The 24,683-nt window shown below is 47.5% G+C and overlaps 2 protein-coding genes across 5 annotated transcripts in view; one reads left to right on the forward strand and one right to left on the reverse strand.

Moving 5' to 3' along the window:
• Nucleotides 1–468: 468 nt before the first annotated feature.
• On the reverse strand, nt 469–23,200 carry LOC127581197 (aldehyde dehydrogenase family 3 member A2-like). Of its 3 annotated transcripts, none has more exons than XM_052035304.1 (11): nt 23,038–23,200; nt 18,014–18,255; nt 15,719–15,950; nt 13,602–13,687; nt 11,587–11,795; nt 11,219–11,336; nt 10,403–10,544; nt 9,276–9,442; nt 7,716–7,815; nt 4,421–4,595; nt 469–2,475 (listed from the first exon to the last, which is right to left on the reverse strand). In XM_052035304.1, the coding sequence occupies exons 2-10, from the start codon at nt 18,173–18,175 to the stop codon at nt 4,429–4,431; spliced, it is 1,383 nt and encodes a 460-aa protein (XP_051891264.1). In that variant the 5' UTR covers nt 18,176–18,255; nt 23,038–23,200; the 3' UTR covers nt 469–2,475; nt 4,421–4,428. The 3 variants fall into 3 exon arrangements, with proteins under 3 accessions (XP_051891264.1, XP_051891265.1, XP_051891266.1); XM_052035305.1 differs by lacking the exon at nt 23,038–23,200 and adding an exon at nt 21,798–22,067; XM_052035306.1 differs by lacking the exons at nt 18,014–18,255; nt 23,038–23,200 and adding an exon at nt 15,260–15,413 and having other exon boundaries at nt 15,719–15,814.
• Nucleotides 23,201–23,257: 57 nt separating this feature from the next.
• nle1 (notchless homolog 1 (Drosophila)) overlaps nt 23,258–24,683 on the forward strand; it is a 38,681-nt gene continuing 37,255 nt past the window's right edge. Inside the window, exon 1 of one of the 2 annotated variants that reach the window (XM_052035301.1) lies at nt 23,258–23,385. The gene's annotated coding sequence lies outside the window, so the exon portion shown is untranslated. Of the gene's footprint in view, nt 23,464–24,683 lie in introns of both variants that reach the window. The other variant, XM_052035302.1, reaches the window with a different exon arrangement.

Below are 24,683 nucleotides of genomic sequence, written 5' to 3' on the forward strand. Positions count from 1 at the left end.
GTCACTGGGTCTAAATCTAGGAGCTCCCTCAATAATGGCACCTCCATCAAAAGGACTGTAGTGGTTGAAAAGGTGGCTCACCATCACCTTCTCAGGGGCAACTCGAGATGGGCAATAACTACCAATGCCAGCAATGCTCAGATCCTGAAAAGTGATTTAAAAAGTGCAGTCACTGTTATAATACTGGAAATACCAGCCTGTACATAGCAATCTCTCTCAAACTGCAAAGTGGGAGGTAATCATAAGACCATAAGACAAAGGAGAAGTCGGCCATTCGGCCCATCGAGTCTGCTCCGCCATTCTATCATGAGCTGATCCATTCTCCCATTTAGCCCCACTCCCCCGCCTTCTCACCATAACCTTTGATGCCCTGGCCACTCAGATAACTATCAATCTCTGCCTTAAATACATCCAATGACTTTGCCTCCTTACTTGCCTGATTACTTTGCCTTGTAATCAGATGATCAATATTTAGTGATGTTGCCCGAGGATAGATATTCCTCAAGACAGTTGGAAGAATGTCTACTTAATAGGCAAGATGGGGCCTGGGTTTAGTGTCTCATCAGAAAAACGGCTCCTCTGGCTGAAGAACACTTGTCCCTGCACTCTGGGAATGGCAGACTAGATCTTGTGGTCAATGCTCTAACCTCCTGGAGGAAAATGTACCACCTGACCAGCCTTGGAATCTAAAACATAGGACAGACTAGAAATGATCATTTCTGATTTTATGAACTCATTATTGGTCACGGCCGTGTGAATGCACCATCAGCCTGAAAGATTACTTCCATCGATGATTATTTACTCCTTAAAAATGTCGTTTTGATTTGCGGTAAAGCTCAGTGATGGACGGAGGTGATGAGTGGATCCAACCCTTTGTCTAATAAACTCTGCAATTCTTTGGATTTTTTTTTAAAGAGACTGGAAGCTGTTTTCAGATAAATAATAAATCAGACCACCAAGATCTACTACTTGAGATAATGAAATTTAATGGCAAAGCCAAGTCCTCAATTATACGAAATAGAATGGCTGTCCTAAAATGATAAGTAAATAAAGCAGTGAAATAAAATTGAACTCCTAATAAATTTAGGTCTGATACTGGGGAAGATTTTTCCCCAGCAAAGATGTATAGTCCATCAATCCAAGAGAGATACAGGTGGAATTTTCTGCTTGTTCCCAGCTACTTGCAATTTTCCATCTGACTTTAGAAGGGAGTTTGGGTACCAACACCGGAGAGTCAGATGGAAATCCAGGAACATTCCAGAATCCTTGAGGATCCTTATTCCCAGGAAGCTTTGCTGCTAACTTCCTTCTCCACATTGCATTCCATTCTTTTATCGGGAGAGAAACACTTGCATTCATTCTCTTTAAGCAGTCCTTCGGGATTGAAGTTGACTTGCTTCCATCTGGTTCATTGGGTTCTGTGGCCAAGCTGGGGACTGCAGGATCTTCCTCAGATGGGCAGGAGATGACTGATAGGGGAGGATCATCTGTGAGGTGATGCAATCCTTCTGCTGGACTTCTGTGTGCTTCCGATCTATGACCTCCAGGTTCTCAATACTCAAATGCTCCTTCTCCACTTTGAGTGGTCATGAGGCAGAGATTCCCAGGAGTCAGTAGCGATGTTGCAGTCTTTGAAGGGGGCTTTGAGCACATCCTTGAATCTTTTCCCTTGTCTGCCTGGTTGTTTGATGGAACTCGGAACAGCGTCTGTTTTGGGAGACTGGTGTCAGCAGGCAAATGAAGTGTAGTGGAGCTGACTGAGTGTAACTAAGAGAGCACCTTTCATAACCTCAGGAAGTCCCAAACTCTTTCACAGGCAAGGCAGAACATTTTGTAATAGAATCGCTGTTTGAATGTAGGAAGGAGAGAAAGAAGTAAAAGAGGTGAAGGAGGAGGACTGTAGAGGAGAAAGTGTGCATGCATGCATGCAAAGTGAAACTCATGCATGACTTGGCTATATTCAATACTTCTTCAAACTCTCATCACTAAAACATCTATTCATCTTGTTAACAATATATTCAAGGGCATAAAATCTGTGGGCCACTATACCAGTGAAGCAGCTATCTGGAAGGTTTAGAAATAGGAAGTCTATTTCTGTATGTGGTTAAGCCCTAGTAATAACACATTATAATGATTAAACAAAATACGATGTAGTTCTAAAATACAAAATGTTAAATGTTAAAAGGTTAAATGTTTAACAAATCAGAAATGACAGCAGGGGAGGCCACGTGGCTTACTTTGCCGATGCTGGCACCAGCTACTCTGTAGCACATCTTAATCATTAAATATGTTGGAGGATCGTCATGGTTTATTGTTCCAATGGAAGAGTTAGGTTACTAGAGCAGGTTGCTGATTTGGTCAGATTTCCTTGCAGTTTGTTTAGCTGGTTCCTCCCACAAAATAATGGCCTTGCATGGGACCTCTATCCCGAGGTCGTCAGAAGGTCAATGCCAATGGAGTTGGCCCGTTTATCATCTGAAGTAAAATACAAAGAAACATACAGCATTAGAATGATGTGTCTACCTGCAAGATATAACAAGCGATCATCTTCATCCTCCCTCCTCTGCCCACTCCCTGACATGTTGTTCTCTTGCTTGGAGACACAGAGTCTCTTAGCCAAAGAGGTTACCTTTCTTTTGTGAAAGGAAGGTAGTGAGTCAATAGACTCCTTCCCCAGAACACAGCCATGGATCTGGGACATGGATCTGCTTGGCATCTGCCACAGGACAGGGAGCAGCAGAAATTCTGCTTGGTATTTCCCCCTCTTTTCCTAATTTAGGGGAAATGAGCCCCTCACCGTTAACCTAAATTGGCTAGCTTAGGCCAGACTAGGTTTCTAACCACTTCAGGATGACCACATCCAAAGCATTATAACCCATCGTGTACGAACAGAAGGCCATTCAGCCCCTCAAATCTGTCTCACCATTCAGTCAGGTCTGTGACTCAACTTGTTATTCCCTTTTCCCCAAACCCGTCAAAACTTTTGAGTAATAAAGAAAACATCAATGTTAGCTTTCCAATTATCACCTGGTCAGGTCCTTTGTCTCCTGCCAGTATTTCCATTATTCCCACAACTATTCCTGGGATTATCTTGTTCTGTATAGTTTAGTACCAAACCAAACTGATGTTACTTCAGTGAACAATATTGGCCAGGGCACCAAATGAACTTCAAACCTCCTCCCCCAACTAGTGCGCTTTTACATGTAAGATAAGATATTTATTTATTAGTCGCATGTACATCGAAACACACAGTGAAATGCGTCTTTTTTTGCATTACTGAGAATGTTCTGGGGGCAGCCCGCAAGTGTCGCCACTCTTCCGGCGCCAACATATTAGAGCTTCCAACATAGTAGTAAGTGTGGGTCATGTCAAGAAGTGGGGGTTGGTCCCCGTGCACAGCCTGTACCGATCAACCCTAACCCTTCCCCAACTCTGGGTCACACACGCTAATCATACACAAGGAAATACCCAACTCAAGAACCAATTCTATTCCATATTAACCAACTGGCAACATACAAGGACAACATGTCTACCACGTGTAAATACCAGTCTGTCATTTGTGGCCTCCTCACCCTCCCTCTCAAAGGCAGACTTGGAAATCAGTGGATCAAACAAAAAAAATCAAAGCAAGTCCAAGGCCTCCCAGCACTGATAAATATTGGAAAGAACTTGGTTAACAAAGAAGTTCACTTGATTGGTGTCCCAGCTGCCATTCCATCTATAAAGGGCAGTGCAGCAACTTGCCTAAGCTTCGGTAGCACCTCCCAAAGCTGGAGGGCAACGAGATCAGGTATATTGGAATGGTACCACCTGCCAGGTCTCCTTATTTCCCAGTTTTAAAATATATTGCCTCTCCTGTCGTGAATCAAGATCCTAACATTTCCTATTCAACAGCACCACGGGAGGACCTTCATGGAAATGTTGGCAGGGCTTCAAGAGGCGTACACTCCTCTTTCTCAAAAGCAAAGGCCTGGATAGAGTGGACAGGGAGACAACGTTTCCAGTAGTGGGAGAGTCGATGACCAGAGGGCACAGCCTCAGAATATAAGGACATCCCTTTATAGAAGAGATGAGGAGGAATTTCTTTAGCCAGAGGGTGGTGAATCTGTGGAATTCATTGCCACAGATGGCTGTGGAAGCCAAGTCATTGGGTATATTTAAAGTGGAGGTTGATAGGTTCCCGATTAGTAAGGGTGTCAAAGGTTACAGGGAAAAGGCAGGAGAATGGGGTTGAGGGGGAAAAATAAATCAGCCGTAATCGAATGGCGGAGCAGGCTCGATGGGCCAAATGGCCTAATTCTGCCATTCGGCCCATCGAGTTAAATGGAGATGGGCAATAAATCCCAGAGTTGCCTACATCTATTGAACAAAACAAACTACCTTCAAATCGCAATGACAATCAGTGTTTAAAATGCCTCACACTTTTCATTACTTCTTCAGTAGCCAAAGTGTCCACTTTTCCTTTGAGTCACTGGCAGGCGCATACCGGATACTGTTCACCTTTTCCATGCCCAGTGACTTCAACACACAGGCTCGGCGATGACTGAATGTTTCAAAGCTGTATTTGCCATGGTACGCCCCAAAGCCACTTTTACCTGTGAATAGGTAGAACACTGTTACTTTTCCAAAAATGTAGTTTATTCATAAAAAATGCAAAAATACAATTTAGAACATTCCATACCACGATTCAGAGCACAAAAAATGTTCCATTAGCTTACAAGATTTATGTAATATCCAGATGACGTCAATATTTCTTTCTGAAGCAAACAATCAGTGATAATCTGTGAGGTTTTTAAGACATGTTCCATGCTTAAAATATGGTATTTTCTCACATTGCCCTTGTGGCAGCTGCACCAAGCTTCAGTGCATTCCTCAGCAGAGTCCAGGACGTTGGAGTATGCCCATCTGCAACAGTCACCTGTGGGCAGATTCCTGCAATGGAGGACCAGCAAGTTTCGGACAGACCAAGGTTCTACTTTCAACTAGTCATCGTCATAGCTCTTACAAGCTCTTCAGCCCAACTCGTCCATGCTGCCCGCCCAGCTGGTCCCCTTTGCCCACCTTTGGCCCATATCCCTCAACCTCTCCTATCCATGTACTAATCCAAATGTCTTTTGAATGTCCTTATTGTACCTGCCTCAACCACTTCCTCTGGCAACTCGTTCCATATACGCACCATGTGAGGAAGTTGCCCCCAGGTCCCTTTTAAATCTTTCACCTCTCACCTTAAACCTATACCCTCTAGTTTTTAGTTCCCCTTCCCTGGGAAAAAGACTGTGCGTTCACCCTATCTATGCCCCTCATGATTTTATACACCTCTACAAGGTCACCCCTCAATCACCTACATTCCAAGGAATAAAGTCCTAGCCTGTCCAACCTCTTTCGATAACTCAGGTCCTCGAGTTCTGACAGTATTCCTGTAAATCTTCTCTGCACACTTTCCAGTTTAATGATGTCTTTCCTATAACAGGGTGACCAGAACTGTACACAGTACTCCAAGTGCAGTTTCACCAAAGTCTTGTACAAAAATTAGTTGAATCTCCCAGCAACAGCAGATGTTTTGACTCATCACGCATCCCTGGGAACAGACTGAAGAGAACAAAGTCCTGTGTTAAGCAACTGCTTCAGATGAACCTCAACAAAGACCACTGCATTTCTTTCCAGAGCTTCTTGGCAAGCACACACTCCTGAAGCAGATGGATGCCGGTCTCAACCTAGCACAACCACCTCAAGGGCAATGTGCTGAGACTAAAACTGTCCAAGAAGAATCTGACAAGAAGATCCCCTCTCACCACCAGCCGAACAAGGTCTTGGTGCTTGTCTGAAAGTTCTGGTGATGAAGCATTCTTCCGTATGATTGCTCGGGAAACCATTCGGCAGCATCCCCCGTCCCATTATCCTCACATGACCTCGGAGACCACTGCCTGATTGGCTTGTGATCAAATGTGTTCTTCTGCACAGACTTTTCTCTGAGAGACAGGTAATATGGGCACAGTCCAGTTCTGTGGCTAGACCCATCCGTCATATTACGATGGCAGATCCAAATCTCAGCACATACTGGCATTTGTTTGCACACCTTGGGTCTGTGCACAGCTTGATGTAGCCACACTTTATTATAAACAGTTGCAGCCAGCATACCTTCTGTGGTATCACTCATTATCATTACTCAAGATACATTATTATGCTGCTGTAGTGGAATTTAGTCCTTTTAAGATCAATGTACAACTTATTAAATAAAATCTTACTGATTGGAGCCAGAGGTTATTTTGTGCTATGGCAGTTAGGTTGAAAAGTACCTCTGAGTTTGGTTGGCAATTCAGAGGTGGAATTGGAATATTATCGACACATGTACTGAGACACAGTGAAAAACTTGTCTTGCATTCTGTTCATACAGATCAATTAATTACACAGTGCATCGAGGTAGTATAGGGTAAAACAATAACAGAATACAGAATAAAGTGCAACAGCTACAGGGAAAGTGCAGTGCAGGTAGACAATAAGGTGCAAGGTCATAACAAGGTAGATTGTGAGGTCAAGAGTCCATTTTAGGGAACCATTTAATAGTCTTATAATAGCAGGATAGAAGCTGTCCTTGAGCCTGGTGGTACATGCTTCCAGGCTTTTGTATCTTCTACCTGATGGGAGAAGGGAGAGGAGAGAATGTCTGGGGTGGGTGGGGTCTTTCCCCTGAACTTGCAACAAACCTGGAATGTTGCAATACCTATTCGGATGATAGCAGAGGCGTTTTCTGGACTGAGTGGCCGATTGCATCTATATTTATTTTGTGGCCAACTCGATACAGGCAAAGGCCACAAGCAAAATTGTTAACCGGTATAATTAGTATATCTTTGAAAGGTTTAAGGTGAGAGAAGAAAGACTTAAAGGGGATCTGAGGGGCAAGTTTTTCCACACAGACAGTGCTGGGTATATGGAATGAGCTGCCAGAGGCAGCAGTAGAGGCAGGTACAATTACAATGTTTAAAAGACAGTTAGACAGGTACATGGATAAGAAAGGTTCAGAGGACAATGGACCAAACACAAGCAAATAGGATTAGCGTAGGTAGGCATCTTGGTTGGCATGAATGAGTTGGGCTGAAGGGCCTGTTTCTGTGCTGTATAACCCTATGATTTTTTTTTAAAAAGGGGGTCAAAAGCTAGCAGTAGCCCAATGTAGGTCAGTCCCATCGCATTTTCTGAACCTGGGCAGGGAGCTGGAAGAAGCTGTGTACAAGAGCAAAGATTATACCCTGTTGAATAATAGTGAGTAATAAATTGTAGCCCCTTTCCATGTGAAAAAATAGTGACCTTCCCTCTCAAATTCGCCCATCACTGCTTCTACCCGAGGTATTCAAGAGAAGGAGAATTTAAAGAAAAGCAATAGTGGGAGAAAGCAAACTAATGAGCACTCTTGCAGTAAGGAAGGGAAGGGCAGCCGATTTATCTACAGCAAGACTCCATCAACGACATTTCAGTGCATCACGTCATTCATAAACCCTACCACCTCTACTGAGGTTGGTGTAGGTGGGCAAAAAGTTGGCATGGAAGAGGTGAGCCACAGGACCCTCTTCTGTGCCGTACAACTCTGACTCTGCTGCTTCCTTATAGTTCCTGGTCTCACCATGGAGAAACCAGTTCCCTTTCCTTCCCAGTGTACTTGTTAAGTCTGACCTACTATGTAGTATGGTCAGGAGGCCAAATACGTATTTTGAACTCACCCACGCCCCCGAACGGCAGAGTGTGGAGAGTGTAATGGATGAGGCAGTCATTGGCTGTTACTCCGCCGCTGGATGTCTCTGTGATCATCCTGTTTATCAACTGCACAGAGAAAGAGAGAGAGAGACAAACACAGTTATAACATAGATCCATCCCAGAGATTCAGATCAGCAGCTGTGCTCCTTTTCTATCACTGCAACAAGGATAAACTAACTTGCACCTACAAAGTGCCTTCACATAGTATAACATCCCAAGGCTCTGCAATAGGAGCATTCACATACAAAGTCCGACACTGAGTCAAAGTAGGAGATGTTGGGTCTAATGACCAAGAATCTTAGCTTAATATCATCAGCTTAAGGTGATAAAAGTGATGGGGCTAAGGGAGGGAATTCCAGTGGATAGATCCCGGATTGTAATGGTAGAAATATGAGCAACTCTACTTTTCCATGCAGCCCACTTTACAGCAGCAGTGATAAGGACTTTCAGGATAAACACCCAAGGTTTGGATTTACTGCACAGAATGCAGAAGAAATCGCTCTACCTTTTCCCTCCACCTCCCAAAAAAAAAGGCCAAGTTCAAGTGAACTTTGTGTTTGCAGTTTGTGGGAAGAGTTATGTTCGGCCAGTTCCTTATCTCAGCTCTGCCACTGCAGGGAGGCTGTCAGTTCCAGGTCAGGCTCCTTCTCAACGAGTGGAAGGTGAGAAGCAGGAGGAGATTCTTAGACTTCAAATGGGTCTTCCAACACAGCAGCGTTATGGGCAGATCTGGGGCAGGGTTGAGAGGCTGTCCTCTGGACTGAAAGCACAAGACTTGGAGGAATCTGTAGGAATAAAGCGTCATTTCCATCAGGCTTCTTCTCCCAATCCCTTCCATCCCAAAGGGACTCAGTCCCTGCTGTGATACAGCCCCCCTTGGCACCACGCACCCTGGGAACTCGCCCATTCATTTGCATTCTGGCAGGGTGTTCCCTTGTCTATCACCCAGTGGGGATTACAACCAGGAACTCAGCCTAATCCTTTCCCTGACCCTGCCCCGCTAGGACCCAGCTAACTGTGCAATGAATTAATACTGAGCCCATTCCCCAGTTTCTGTCAACCCCTCATGGGATCAACTGGCTTCTAAATTCTAGTCCTCCCACTTCATGCACACTCCACAACAAGTGCCGTGATCATCCACTTCCAGTTAAATCACATCTTTAACAGAGCAAAGCACTTCATGAACTGTTGCTGAATAGAATTTGATTTCAAGCCACATATGGAGGTGTTAGGGGACAAGACAGAAAGCTTGCTCAGAGATCGGAGCTTAACGGAGCATCTGAAAAGAGGGGAGAGGTGGAGGTGTTTAGGGAGGAAATTCCAGAGCTCAGGGTTTGGGAACCGAAGGAATGGCTGCGAATGTTGGACCGATTACATTCAGGGAGAAGGCCAGAACTGAGGCGCACAGAGATCCTAGAGGACTGGAGGAGATTGCAGCCAGGAAAATGTTACAACATTTGTAGCATTTATTATCTCAGGACTGGCAAGTCCAAGCACCGGTGATCAGTGGAGAGAGCGATCCTCACCTTCTTGTTGTGGGAGAAGACGTAGAGAGCCAGAGCCTTGTCCCGCTTGTTGATGAAGGCAATGGCCTCGTCCACACTACTGACTGTGACAATGGGCAGCAACGGCCCAAAGATCTCCTCCTGCATAATCCTGGAGTCGGGGTCCACGTCGGTCACAACTGTTGGAGCTGAGCAAGTTAACAAGAGGCTCCGGTTAGAAAGGGAAAGGGTCACGGGAAGACGCAAACCGTTGGCATGCTGATTAAAACCCTGCCGGGTCCCATTTGTCCCTGGTTCTCTGCTGATCCACCTGCCCTCACCAGCTGGCTGCAGCTGCAGTGGGTCAGCCTCTGCCAGGTGCCTCTGGACACGGAGCAGCTCTCACTCAGCACCTCGCCAGTGCAGCGCAGGGAAGACTGGCGGCTGACTGGAATGGGTCTCCTTTCAAACTCTTGACCTCAGCACCGTGGTGATGGACAGTCACCAAGGCAAGGATGGGTGTGACGTACAGCTGCCATGTCCAACTTCACTTCTTCCTCCCGCTGGTTCTGACTCCATCCCCCCCGTTCCTGATCCACAGCCCGGACCACCCTTTGCCAGCTCCCACCCTTCTACCCCACACCTGGGTCTGGGCCCTGCCCCAGTCACAGCCAAGAGATAGACTGAACAGACAACTGCACCACCACTTCTAACCTCACTGCTGGTGAAGTAAGAGCAGGAGATCAGGCAACATAAGCTCAGCTCTCCACTGTTGTAGCTCAGGGGGTTAGAGGAAGGTGAAAGACTCTCTGAGACGGTCACTATCCAGAGAGGGGAAGGGACAGGGGCCCTCTGTGTGCTGTGAGCAGGGAAGAGAAACAAACTCTCACTGGGGGGGGGGGCGGGGGGGTGGAAGCAGAGAACACCAAAGTCATGGGGTGTGGAAGGAAAACAGCAGGAATTATTTCTGGTTGACTTCCTCGATTGGGCAGTAACATAGGCTGCGTCTTGCTGATCAGAATGTGAACTAAACAAATATCTGCTTGATAAATCGACATCACACGTCATCCCACTGGTACTTTGCTCCTTGTGGTACGGTGTCTGTCTGTGACAGGATGTAGTGCAGTACAGTCAATGGCTACACAACCCCCCACAGCTACTACAAGTACCTATGTAGAGATCCCCTTCGTCATTTTGACCACCATACGCCACATTCACTCCCTCCAGCAAGGACATAATTCTCTGAAAATGCCGCTGGTTGACAATTCGCCCGTAGTCCGGGGATTTCTGGGGATCAGATCCGTAAAATTCCTGGAACAGAAGGAAACAAGCAGATTAAGACAACACTTCAATGGCCAAGTCAGTGTCAAGACATGAGGAAGCAGAGTCTAATACAAAGGATCAATGATACAGGAGCTGTCCACAGGAGGCCAGGAAGAAACAACGAAACACCATGTCCCCATCACGGAACCTAATCTGTTAAATGGGAGACAAAATACAGACTGCACTCCTTCAGCGTTTCATAGAACTGTTCAGTTTCTCACCAGTTTGAGACTCTGAGTTTCATTTTAAAACCTGACATCCTTATTTGGTCTGGGTCTATACATGACTCCATTCCCACAGTACATCACCACCCCCACCAGCTTTTTGAAATTGGCTAGCAAGTCGCTGGGCTGCATCAAAGTGCTGCCACAGACTCAATAATGGAGCCCAACATTTCCTCCACAGGAGATGTACAGATGGACAGGAATCCTGACTTTTCCAGCAACACCCACACTCTGAGAATTAACTGAATGAAAAGGTGGGTGGAGAAACTGGGGATCCAGTCACCAGACCAAATTCACATCCCATCAAGAACCTCACTCATCTTGCATAAGCCGAAACAAAAGCACCCACCACACTAGAGTTGGACTTTCCTCTTTCAGACGCCGACTGACCTGCTGCGCCCTTCATCATCCCTCTGTTCCCTCTCACTTTGCACTCACTGTAATAGTGGAGCCGATCTTCTTCACCACTTCATCTTGGATGCTTTTATCACACAGGATGTAGTCAGGGGCAATGCAGGTTTGGCCACAGTTAGCGTATCTGGCCCACGCTATACGCCTAGAAAAGGCAAACCAATTATTCACAAACAACCAAAGTTGATCGCTGAAAAATTCAAACTCTGGCCCTAAATGTATAACTAAGGCTATTCACCCCTTCTTGATGAATCCTGCTGCTCCGTGCTTTCCTCATGGTTGGCTATCTAACCTTTCTCAGCGGTTTCCTATCAGTTGCTGCATCATATCGATGCAAAGCTGCCTCCACAGTGACACGTGACATCTTACACCTCCCCCCTCAACCAGAGGCCAACCTGCAGGCAACGTCCAGATCGCAGTTGCTGTCGATGTAGCACGGACTCTTCCCACCAAGCTCCAGGGTCACCGGCGTCAGATGCTTGGCAGCAGCCTCCATGACAACCCTGCCGATGGCAGCACTGCCCGTGAAGAAGATGTGATCAAACTGAATGCTCAGCAGCTCGGTGGCCTCCTTTTCTGCTCCATTAATTACAGGGTAGAGCTCCTTGAAGAAGAAAGACACTTGGTTCAAGGAAAATAAACAAGCTTGGTGATCCAAACCTCAACTCACCCTAAAGGCCAGTTAAACTGCCACCTTCACATGAACAATGTGGCATAGGAACAGGAGGAAGGCATCCAGCTCCCATTCTGCCATTCTGTCCCACCACTGCCCCTCTCCTCTTTATACTGGCAGCCACCTATCACCCTCTTGCCTCATCTCACCACTCCCCCTTTCCTCTTTATATGGCCATCTCCCCTTTCCACTCTCAGTCCTGATGCAGAGTTTTCACTCGAAACGTCGACAGTTCCATTCCCCTCCCCCACAGATGCTGTTTGACTTGCCGAGTTCCTCCAGCAGATTGTTTGATGCTTCAGATTCTGGCATCTGCAGTTGCTTGTTTCTTTGCGTAATCAAAGGAATGTGCAATCAAAGAGAAACAGAATTAACATTTTGGGTTGGTGACCTTACATCAGAACCAGGAAAAGGTTGGAAGACGAGCAAGTTGCAATGAAGCAAGTGGGAGGGAACGCACGATTAGCGGGGGAGTCCCAAAAGCATGAATGTTACAGATGGTCTAAGAGAGGGTAGTGAAAGTTTGTTTATTGCAGCTGATCTATCTGGAGGAGGTGGACACAGGGGGAGGAGAATGAGAACAAGGGAGAGAAAACAGAGGAGCTGTGAGATGTAGAAAACAGCCATTGCTGAAACTGAAAAACAGAATGCTGGAAGTACCTGTATCTCTATGAAGAGAAAAATATGGTGTTAATGTCACAGGTTAATAAACCTTACTTCAGAACTAGGGTTTGAAGATAAACCAGAAAGGCTGGTTACCTGAAATCATCGAACTCCAAGTCGCTGACCTCTAAGTGCCCCCAGCATGGCTCAGCAGACCATTCAGTGGTACCAAGCCAATTCATGAAGACCCACTGCCACCTTCTCAGGATAATCAGGGATGGGCAGTAAATGCCAGCCATCTCACCCATGGCCACATCCCAAAATTAAAAAGGAACAAGACAAAAAAGCCCAAGGCTCTCCAACAAGGGTCAAAATGGGACAGGAAAATATTCCAATCAGTAAAGTTGTTGGGGCTATCAGATATAGGCATGGATCAATGGAATCTTGTGGGATTGGTTACAAAATGAAACAATGGTTGGCAACTTGAAAAATATAAAATCAGTGCATGGTAAAGAAAATGGACAAATTTACTGCATTATGTGACGTTGATAGCAGAGGTGGGTCAAGTGAGTACAGACAGGTACTATAGTCACTATGAATAGAGAAATTACTTACAATAGTACCTTATTATTCCATCCAATCCTCTGCTGTTGAATTAGTGTAGGAGCACTTAAAGCACCTCTGGACCATCTCTACTCAGGTGTGTGAAAACAGAATATGCTACAAACTCCTAGGAGCTTAGAGTTGGGGGCAGGATAGTTTTCAGCTGCAATCCCTTCAGGCTCAGGCACAGTCTATGGCTGGATGGATAATGCAACCGGCAACCTTCTCTGGCACTACTGGCTGGCCCATTGTTACCCGCTTGGATTCACAGTCTCTCTTCCATTTCCAGCATACTGCTGGGGCTCTCAGCTAACACAAAATGGGTCCATGCCACATCGGGCCCTTGGTGTCCACTCTGACTACCTCTATCCCTGACTGGTGACTTCAATGGGGATGGGATTTCTTGTTCTACAGGACTTTGTCCTTCCTGTGATCTGTCAAGAGCAGTGTGGGGAGGGGTGACTTGTTGTCCTGGTTGCCGAGTTGATTTAACCCACTGTTGCTGCAGTGCCCAGGTCTGGCCACACTCACCTTGTCCAGGTACTGAGGGAGGAGATCCGCCAGCAGCTGCGCAGTATTCCCACTCACTTCCGACGGCTTCAGGACTGCGGCATTTCCTGGGAATGGGATTGCAATTCCGATTATTACATGGGGTTTACAGCACCAAAACAGGCCATTCGGCCCAACAGGGCTATGCTGGCATTCCTGCTCAAAGCAAGCCTCCTCCCACCGCACCAACACGTCCTTCCAGTAACCCCTCCAGCAGCTGTTCTGCCGAAGGCATCATTTCCATTCACCCCAACACTCCCTGTGGTGGTGAGCTCCGCATTCCCACCACTCTGTTTCTCCTGAATTCCCCACTGGATTTTTCGGTGACACCCTTATAGTTGGGCCTAGTTCTGGTCTGCCATAAGTTGGAACACCTCCAACAACCAATAGAAGCCTGCCCCTGTTCTAAAGACCTCTGTTAGGGGCCCCCCTTCACCCATCTCTCCGGAGAAAGCCCCTCCCACCACACCCAGCCCTGTTGAGCCTCCCTCGACACAATGAACACAACTTTCTGTTCATTTCTCCCTCTCGCTAAACAGAACCCCCTCGTCCTTTCTCTCTCCTGAACTTACCAAGCTTGCCCTTAAACGTTTCAACTGATAACCGTGCGGAATTGAATCAAACTGAACTGAGGAAACACACACCAACCGTCACGTTTCTAGTTGAAGTCACCACATCCACAGAAGCTCAAGAACACTCATGGATGAGAAACGGCTGTTGGCCCTTCAAAGCTCATCCCGGTGATATCCAAACTCTCCCACTGTAATGTACTGAATAAACCCCAATACAATTCTGTCTACTGACTTGTCCAGTAGTTTATTCCTAACATTCAATACCACCTATCATTGATTTTGAACTGGCATCCTCTGGCTTGACTCACCTGGGTGAAAGGGGCGTGTCCACACTATACTGAGGCAAACAAGGATGTTGCCCTGTTCAACCTCTGCCAGAGTAGAAGTGTGGGCATTTGACTGGAGTGAGGGAGAGGGGAGGTGTAGCCTTGGAAATTAGCCATGGTTCAGAATCAGAATCAGGTTTATTATCACTGACATATGTTGTGAAATTTGTTGTTTTGCAGCAGCAGTACAGTACAAGATATAAAAATTACTATCAGTTACCAAAAAATAAGTAAACAGTACAAAAGAGGAATAATGAGGCAGTGTTCATGGACCATTCAGAAACCTGACGGTGGAGGGGAAGAAGCTGTTCCTACAAAGTTGAGTGTGGGTCTTCGGGCTCCTGTACCTCCTCCCTGATGGTAGTAATAAGAAGAGGACACGTCCCAGATGGTGAGAGTCCTTAATGATAGATGCCACCTTCTTGAGGCACCGCCTCTTGAAGATGTCCTCTATGGTGGGGTGGGTTGTGCCCGTGATGGAGCTGGTTAAGTCTAGAACCCTCTGCAGCCTCTTGCGATCCTGCACGTTACAGCCTCCGTACCAGGTGGTAATGCAACCAGTCAGAATGCTCCCCACCGTACATCTGTAGAAATTTGCAAGAGTCTTTGGTGACAGACCAAATCTCCTCAAGCTCCTAATGATGTAGAGCTGCTGGTGTGCCTTCCTTGTGATTGTGTCAATGTGTTGGGCCCAGGATAGATCCTCTGAGATGTTCACACCCAGGAACTTGAAGCTGCTCACCCTTTCCACCGCTGACCCCTCAGTGAGGACTGGCGTGTGTTCTCCCAACTTCCCCTTCCTGAAGTCCACAATCAGTTCCTTGGTCTTGCTGATGTTGAGTGCGAGGTTCCTACTCCTGATCTCCATCCAGATTCCTGGTCAGAGTTCCCAGATCCTGGATGAGTGCAAGTGAGCGAGTCAGCATTCCCGGGGAAAGCAGCACTAGACACGAGTAGAATGGCCTCCAGTCCACTCACACTCCACCAGACAGATCAGGACCAGCATCTCTGAAGCACAAACTGAACTATGGTCTTAACACGAAACACTACCTCCCAGAGAAGGGACTGTAGTAAATGTAGAATTCCAAAGGAAGTTAAAAGAAAAAGTGATTGAAAACCTCAGCAGGATACAAAATACATCGCTCCTCATCAATGGTAATATTATTGATAGAAACGGATGAATAATTAAACAGAGGCATACCTGCTGCAATGGCCCCCACTAAGGGCTGGAGCACAAGTGCCAATGGGTAGTTCCAGGCCCCAATGATAAGAACCACACCCAGAGGCTCTCGGTGGATGAAAACAGTGTCCATTAGTGTCGTCATGCTCTTCGACACATACTCCCGTGCCGTCCACTCAGGCAGCTTGTTCAAAGTCACAGTAATTTCATTCAGAATGCCCACGATTTCAAATATTTCCACTGCAAATTTATTCTGCAAATTCAGACAGGAGGAAAGTCATTTTTTTTTAAAAAGAATCTTTTCCTTTTCCCTTCCTCTGCTCAGAAGGGCCAGGGAAATCTGACAGTCTTGGGTATCTCTCACTTTGGGAGAACAAAAAGAGGGCTTGGTCATTTAACAGGTCTGTCAATCACACGTAACACCCAGCGCCCCTGCCACTCTCCCACACACGCAACAGGAATAAGGACACTGGTTGTTTTATAGATCTACCTCCAGGATCAAACCACACGCCCCCTAATCCCATCATAGGGGGCACTAGTTGGAATGATCAAGATCCAAGAAGAAACCTGACCCACGTGAAAAAGGTCTGGAACTGAAACACTGCTGAAATAAAACAGAATGCCAAAAATACTCAGCAAGTCAAGTAGCGTCTGTGGAGAGAGGACAGAGTTAACATTAAAGGTTGATGACCTTTTATAGCAGTTAAAGAAGCCAAAGACAGAGGTCGGAATGGGAGTGGGATGGAGAATTAAAGTTATAGGCAAACTGAATCTTCAGGTTACTGCTGCAGACTGAATGGAAGTATTCTGCAAAGCAGTCACTGAGTGATAGACTTATACAGCATGGAAAAAGGCCCTTCGGCCCAACTGGTCCATGCCAACCAAGATGTCTATCTGAGCTGGTCCCATTTGCCTGTGTTTGGCCATAACCCTCTAAATCTTTCCTTTCTATGTACCTGTCTAAATGTCCCCTCCTCATCACTTGTATATGGTTTGTCTGTATGGTCCTCAAACATAATGCCATTCTGTCCCCTTCCAAAACCTTGGTACCCCAATGTATCTGGCCCAGAATTGCACACTAATTTAAAAGACTGGTCTAATTATTGTTTTATGAAGGTTTCATTGATGAAACAATTGGAAGGAATATTGAGCAGAAACAGATCCCAATCTCATGTTCCCCATTCTAGATGCTCCTGGGTAAAATGCAAGGATGGGATCTAGTTCTGCTCAATATTCCTTCCCATTGTTTCATCAATGAAACCGTCATAAAACAATTATTTAGACCAATCTTTTAAATGAGTGCACCCATTCGCTGTTCAGTTTCTCAAGTGTAGAAAAGTCTACATCATGAGCAAAATAGTGAGAAGTACAAGTGATTTGCTGCTTCACCTGGAAGGATGTTCGGGCCCCTGGATGGAGAGGAAGGGAGGAGGTGAAAGGGGCATCTTTTTCAATGTATGGGAAGGTGCCAATGAGAAGGGGAGATGGTAGAAGAGGGAACCAGGGAGTTTCTGAAAAGTGATGGAAGGTAGAAATGTGTGGGATAGTGTCAACGGTGTACCCATTACAGGATACAATGACCTGCTCATCTATTGTCTGTTTGCGCACAATTCCCAGCAACAACCATGTAATGACTAGGAACAGAAACTCCAGCTGCTTTGTTGCCCTCTGGGCTTAGTCAGAAGTGGATAGTAATTACACTGGTCTACAATCAGTCAGCCAACCAAAGAAAACCAGGGACAGAATGGATCACTTCCTATTCAACCACACTCTCCCATAACATCTCATGAGTTCACCACCACACCACCTTCACACTTTTCTTCTTCAAAGAGCCATTCAACCTGCTAGGTAACTACAAGTCTAAAGTGCTGACATGTAAAGAGACTACAGGTCCCTAACTGACGTTTATGCACCTGCTCTTCCTTCCCCCTGCTTTAGCATTGTCGTTACAGGACCAGAGTCAATAGCTTGAATCTCAATGAGAAGCTCTAGTTTCAAAAGTGTGTAACTCTTCCAGGCTCTGGGGTGGCAGTGAAAGCTTCTATTGTGTAGGAATGCCCTCATGATGGACCGGTGTAAACAAAACATTCATATCATAGCTTGTTGGATGGTTGGTCTATTTGAAAATCCTTCCTTTATTACAGATACTGACATCGACACTCAGGACATGGGTGTGAGATGCAACATGGCAAGAACAGATGGAGAACGAGAAGAAATCATTGACAGGAGTGGAGGACCCACGCCCACATATGAGATAATCATTCTACTAGGGCCTTGTTAAGATTCTGATCATGCATCAAGAACTTTGTTTCCAACCTTCTGCAAGTCCTTCTGGAGTGCCTCCAAGACTTGATCCTTCTTCTCGGTCAGCATTCTCTCCAGCGCCTTCAGCTGCTGAATGCGGAATTCCAGTGGGCGGGTTCTGCCCTGGTTATAGGCAGCTCGAGCACCATCTACCACAGGCTTAATCCACTCCATGATGGGCCAACCTCACACAAAGTGAGAGCAAGATGTCTCCTCAAGGGTTCCACGGACACAGAACAAGACCTAGATAAAATCTGAACAGAGGAGAGGTTGCGTGTTAGAATTATATGTGCCAGCACTGTATTCCAATAATATAGGAACAGGTTGTGGGTGGAGCATGTGGTGAACAGAGCCATAACAAACCTCACCAAGTAACAGAAGAGCTACGCAGGCTCAAGAGCCAAATGGTTTCCTGTATGCAAAGATATTGTTTGAAAATGATAGTTAGCGAAAGAGGAAGTACAATATATTATACAGCAGCTGCTATTTACCCATTCCAAAATTTATCTACTTCTTGGAAATAATGCAGTCAAAATCTCATGTCAAAGCTCCAGGCTATTCAGAAAAAAAACATACATGTATTATACAATGACAGACATGTACCCTTCAGAACCATACCCGAGGGTTTATACAATAACAGACCTGTGCTGACCAGTATAGTAGTTATTTGTATGTGCTTTTTTTTGTATTCATTCAAGAGGTGAGGACTTCACAGACTGAGCCAGCATTTAATTGCCCATCCCTAGTTGCCCTTGAGAAGGTGGTAGGTGAGCTGCCTTCTTGAACCGCTGCAGTCCTCGAGGTACGTGTGCACCCACAGTGCTGTTAGAGAGTTTCAGGATCTCGACCCAGCAACAGTGAAGGAACAGCAATGTATTTCCAAGTCAGGACGGTGTGTGGCTTGGAGGGCAACTTCCAGGTGGTGGTGTTCCCATGTTTCTGCTGCCCTTGTCCTTCTAGTTGGTAGAGGTCGTGGGTTTGGAAGTTGCTATCTTGGTGAATTACTGCAGTACATCCTGTAGATGGTGCAAACTGCTGCTACCGTGCATTGATGGTGGAGTGAGTGAATTGACGTGGATGGGGTCTCTATCATGTGTGCCGTATGGTGTCAAGCTTCTTGAGTGTTGATGAAGCTGCACTCATCCAGGGAAGTGGAGAGTATTCCATCACTTTCCATCAGGCAAGTGGAGAGTATTCCATCACAGGTTGGCGCCGGAAGCGTGGCAACACTTGCAGGCTGCCCCCAGAACACTCTACACAAAAGGATCATTTCACTGTGTGTTTCAATGTATATGTGACTAATAAAGAAATCTTATCACATTCCTGATTTTGACAGACCTGTGCTCACCAGTACTATACCACTGGGTCTAGAACTGGATCCAGAGTCAGAAAACAGAAACTGGCCCGACTGGGTTCCTGATCTTAGATCTACTATTATTATCTATTATTGGTTTATTATTGTCACATATACCAAGGTAAAGTGAGGTACACAGGATTGTGTAATAGACTTGCTAATTCTTAGCTCTCATCTGGAAGATGTTTTGCATAAATTCCTAATCAAGTGCTTTAAAACAAAAGGACAATAAGGAAGAGGTAAAAATGTAATAGATAAGAAAGCTTCAGTGTGATTGTCAAAGAAGAGGAATATTTTACTGAAACAAAGTCCTCCCAGATCTTAATAAGAAGATGTTTCTTACCACATGAGCCTTGAACTGGAGTCATTCTTAATTGGCTGCTTAAGATGGTGATGAACAGAAATTTCTGTACTTGGGGTTGAGGGGAGGGCAGAAATGTAAATTATTTTAACTCTGTATCCTAGAACCATAGTTCATTTATACCCTCTAAACACCTTATAGACCTGTGACACACATACCACAACATACATATTCCCAGCTCCATCTGAAACTCTTAGAGAACAGCAAAAACAGCTAAGCATCCGACTTTTGAAATAAAAAAATTATTCTTCTCCAAATCACTGGTCATTTGTAACTATCCCAAGAAATCACGTTGGTCAGATTAACATCACGTTGTTTTTTGTTTGAGAGGATATCCAGCCCAGAAAGAAATGGCAGATTAGCAAATCAGTGCTTCAACCACAAGACTCTTCCAGAAGTTCAATATTCTCTGGGAAACAAACCAACTCCTAACCATTAATCTGGTTTCACCTAACAGGAAATTCAAATCTATGCTCATCCCCAACTTTTGTTGGTACAAACTCCCTTTGTAGACACATTCCATTCCTTTCATAACCTTTTAAAACTCCAGGAAATCACCAAGGGCACACGTCTCTAAAATTGAGGACTTCATACAAGGAACTTAATTAAACTGTGAAACAACAACCTATCAAAATTAAATAAGAATCAAAAGAATTGCATGTGCTGGAAATCTGAACTATAAACATAAAATGCTGGAAATGCTCAGTAGGTCAGGCACCATTCACAAAAAAAAGAAACAGTGTTAGTGTTTCAGGCTGAAGACCCTTCATTGGAACTGGAAAGAGAGAAAATGTGTTAGTTTTAAGTTTGCAGAAAAGAAAGAGGAAAGATGGATAGAATAAAGGAAATCTCTCTGATTGAGTGAGGTCAGGATTGCCATGGTGGATAAGAGGTCATCTGGTCGATCAGTCAATGGGAGCAGTCAGAGAGTGAGAATATGGTAGTGTAGCGGTTAGCGTAACGCTATTACAGCACCAGCGACCAGAGTTCAATTCCGGCCACTGTCTGTCAAGAGTTTGTATGTTCTCCTCATGTCTGCATGGGTTTCCTCCCACATTCCAACGACGTACGGGTTAGGAAGTTGTGGGCATGCTATGTTGGCACCAGAAGCGTGGCGACACTTGCGGCTGCCCCCAGAACACTCTACGCAAAAAAATGTATTTCACTGTATGTCTCGATGTATATGTGACTGATAAAGATATCTTAGGAGCATAAAAAGTTATGAAATGCAAGGCTCTGGGACGTGCCGAGCAGGTCAGGCTGTGCTACAGGAGAGAGAAAAAAAATCCATTGCCATTAACAGTGTACTGTCTCTTTACATTTGATCTCCCAAGGTGCAACACTTCACATTTGGCCGGGTTGAACTCCATCTGCCATTTCTCTGCCCATATCTGCAACTGATCTATATCCCGCTGTATTCTTTGCCAGTCTTCTACATTATCCACCGCCAATCTTCATATCATCTGCAAACTTACTAACCCACCCATTTACATTTTCATCCCAGTCATAAGGTCCCAGTACAGATCCCTGCAGACCACCACTAATCACAGACCTCCAGCCAGAAGAAGTCCCATCGACTGCTACCCTTTGAATTGAAACAGAGACGATTCTGCGCACATCCCACAAAGGACAGGCGTCCCAATGCGAGTTCCCACACTTTTGATCAGGAGAAAGTGGAGTGGGATTGAGGGAGAAGTTGATCAACCAGGGAATGAGTTCCACCAGCGGGATGACCGAGCTGGAGGTGCAGAACTGGTTGGACCTCTAACACGATTAAAATTTGGGGGAAGTGAGAGGCAATGATCAGAAATGCGGTTTTCAGCAACACTGGTCAAGGACGGAGATGTCTCCTCAGAGTAAACTATCCTGTGGTGTTCATCTAGACAACAGCAGAGACAAATTGGAAGACTTGTTTACGTTCCCCGAGAAGGATGTACATGTAAGATGTCTTGTCAAGCCCACAGAACATCTACCATTGGAGAATTCAACCCAGGATGCGGGCAGAGGCAGGCGGCGGGTTGCGCTGAGCTCGGCTGCGCCACCAGACCGCCGGCCTCCCGGGCTCTAACGGCGGGACTTACCGCCTCGGGGGGTGGGTGGAGGGGCCGCCCGCAGGCCTGAGGCAGGTCCGGATCGACCAGCGGTCGGACTTGGGCCCTCACCCCGAACCCAGCTGTCGTCCCGGCCGTGTGGAGCCTGCCCGCGTCCGCGCGCTCCCGCGGGGCGCGGCCCCGCTTCACGCGCTCACACCCTCCCGGGCGCCGGGTGACCCTCCCGGGCGACCCTCCCGGGCGTCTGGGTAACCATCCCGGGCGCCGGGTGACCCTCCCGGCCGACCCTCCCGGGCGTCTGGGTGACCATCCCGGGCGTCTGATGACCCTCCCGGGCGCCGGGTGACCTTCCCGGGCGTCTGATGACCCTCCCGGGCGTCTGGGTGACCCTCCCGGGTGACCCTCCCGGGCGCCGGGTAACCCTCCCGGGCGTCTGGGTGACCCTCCCGGGCGTCTGGGTGACCCTCCCGGGCGTCTGATGACCCTCCCGGCCGACCCTCCCGGGCGTCTGGGTGACCATCCCGGGCGTCTGATGACCCTCCCGGGCGCCGGGTGACCTTCCCGGGCGTCTGATGACCCTCCCGGGCGTCTGATGACCCTCCCGGGCGACCCTCCCGGGCGTCTGGGTGACCATCCCGGGCGTCTGATGACCCTCCCGGGCGCCGGGTGACCTTCCCGGGCGTCTGATGACCCTCCCGGGCGTCTGGGTGACCCTCCCGGGCGCCGGGTAACCCTCCCGGGCGTCTGGGTGACCCTCCCGGGCGCCGGGTGACCCTCCCGGGTGACCCTCCCGGGCGCCGGGTGACCCTCCCGGGCGTCTGGGTGACCCTCATCTTGAGACTGCAACCGTTAATTCTCGGGATCTCAGTCCAAGGAATCATCCTCCTCCCCACTGACCCAGTTCAGCCCCAGCGGGCGTTCTACACTGGTATTGGTTTATTATTGTCACCTGTAGCCCATTTCTTCTTTACGTTATGGGTTGAAGTGTGTTCCTGCATCCACAGTCTCCCCCTCTGCACCGTTCCTGGGGTTGTGCGCCTGCTTGTTGCCTCCGCTTTCACTGAGCTTAAAGCTTAATCGCTCCTTCAAATCAACAATCAGCAGGGACACAAGAGACTGCAGATGCTGGAACCCGGAGCAACAATCAGCTGGCCAGGAGACATGTGGAAGCAACAGGTGTAAATCGGCATTTCGCGTCGAGACCCTGAATTAAGACCGCTTGTTCACATCATCTGGTATTAAATAAAATGCTGTATTTCTTATTACTTACTTTATCTTTCCCACTTGATCTATATTCCGATCGCCACCCTCACTTTCTCCAGCACCAACACTGCAACACACACAAAATGCTGGAGCAACTCAGCAGGTCAGGCAGCGGCTATGGAAGGAAATAAACAGTCAACGTCTGGAGTCGAGACCCTTCATCAGGACTGGAAAGGAAGAGGGCCGAGGCTAGAATAAAAAGGGAGTGGGAGGAGCACAAACACATTGACGCTGCACTTTGAGAAATGCAGTGCAGCAACTGAGTGAAACTTCAACGAGTTCCCCAACCGTTGGCGTCCTCCCCGCCGCAGGGGGCGCTGCCGGCGGCCCGCGTGGACACGCTTTCCGCGGCTCGGTGAGTGCGGGCGGCCGGCGGCGGCTGTCGGCCGGTCACTGGCGGCGGGAGCGGCGCGGCTGCCGCCCCCGGGCTTCGGTCCGTCGCCGCGCTTTAACTGTTGGGTTCTGTGAATAATTTGGGGCCGGGGTTGGGCCGGGGGCCGTTACAGAGGCCAGGGCAGTGGGTATGGGGGCCGGGTCTGTCTGTGGGGGGGGGGGGGGGGGGGGGGGGTGGTTGTGGAGGGGTCCCGCGTCCGTGGGTTGAGGTGCGGGGGGGGGGTGGTTGTGGAGGGGTCCCGCGTCCGTGGGTTGAGGTGCGGGGGGGGGTGGTTGTGGAGGGGTCCCGCGTCCGTGGGGGGGGGTGGTTGTGGAGGGGTCCAGCGTCCGTGGGGGGGGGGGGGGGTGGTTGTGGAGGGGTCCCGCGTCCGTGGGGGGGGGGGGGGTTGGTTGTGGAGTGGTCCCGCGTCCGTGGGGTGAGGTGGGGGGGGGGGTGGTTGTGGAGGGGTCCCGCGTCAGTGGGGTGAGGTGGGGGGGTGGTTGTGGAGGGGTCCCGCGTCCGTGGGGGAAGGGAAGGGAGGGGTGGGGGTGGGTCCAGGTCTGGAGTGTACTGAGACCAGGGACTGGGTCTGCGGTGAAGGGCTCTGCAATACGTTATATAACTTCTGGGGCAGGGGGTCGGAATAAGTCGGGATGTTGGGTTCTGTAATGAGTCCTTCTGCAGACTGGGCCAGGGCTCTGTAGTTTGTCCTCTCCTTGCATTGTAATAAATAACTCAGGCCAGGTCCCTCGCCATGCTTTAAATAGTCTTTGCTGTTGAGGTGCTGTGTTAGTGTTTGTGGGGGTGTTTCACTTTAAACAAACCACTTTGGTGTAGAATAGAATCCACAAGTGTAATTTTAACTTTTTTGAAGGATTCACTACAATGTTTCACTACAGTAAGAATCAGCATCTTCTCTGGTTTTTCTGTCTGTATTGCTACTTTTTCTCTTTGTCAGAATATCCCCATCCTTATCCTCTGGGGTACCATGGGTGGACAAGATGTTGCCCTCCCTTTCTTTTCTCCAAAGTGGCCAGTAACTCATGGTGAGACAGTTATAATTGAGGTCAAATCATGCCCTCATTTATATCAGCCCTTTTTGTGTATTGCTCCAAATTCCAGCATCTGCAGATTTTTTAATCTCCTTTTTGCTGCTCCACTGCAAAGTCTCTTCCAGGGACGCCTACCCTGAAGAACTTTTCCTCCTCTCTGCGACTGGAGTTCTGTGAGACCCTCTCTCACTGCTTCCCCCTCTGATCTCTGCTGCTCTCCAGCTCTTC

The sequence above is a fragment of the Pristis pectinata genome, chromosome 21 (assembly GCF_009764475.1).
Source record: "Pristis pectinata isolate sPriPec2 chromosome 21, sPriPec2.1.pri, whole genome shotgun sequence".
NCBI lineage: Eukaryota > Metazoa > Chordata > Chondrichthyes > Rhinopristiformes > Pristidae > Pristis > Pristis pectinata.

Bases quoted from the DNA above. Each gene is read 5' to 3' on its own strand.
- LOC127581197 (XM_052035304.1), bottom strand. From the start codon at position 18,175: ATGGAGTGGATTAAGCCTGTGGTAGATGGTGCTCGAGCTGCCTATAAC. The intron at 13,688-15,718 runs GTATGCCTCTGT...TCCCATTCCCAG, and splicing joins AGTGGGGGCCATTGCAGCAG to GAAATGCCGCAGTCCTGAAG. The intron at 10,545-11,218 runs GTGAGTGCAAAG...CTTCTGTTCCAG, and splicing joins AGATCGGCTCCACTATTACA to GAATTTTACGGATCTGATCC.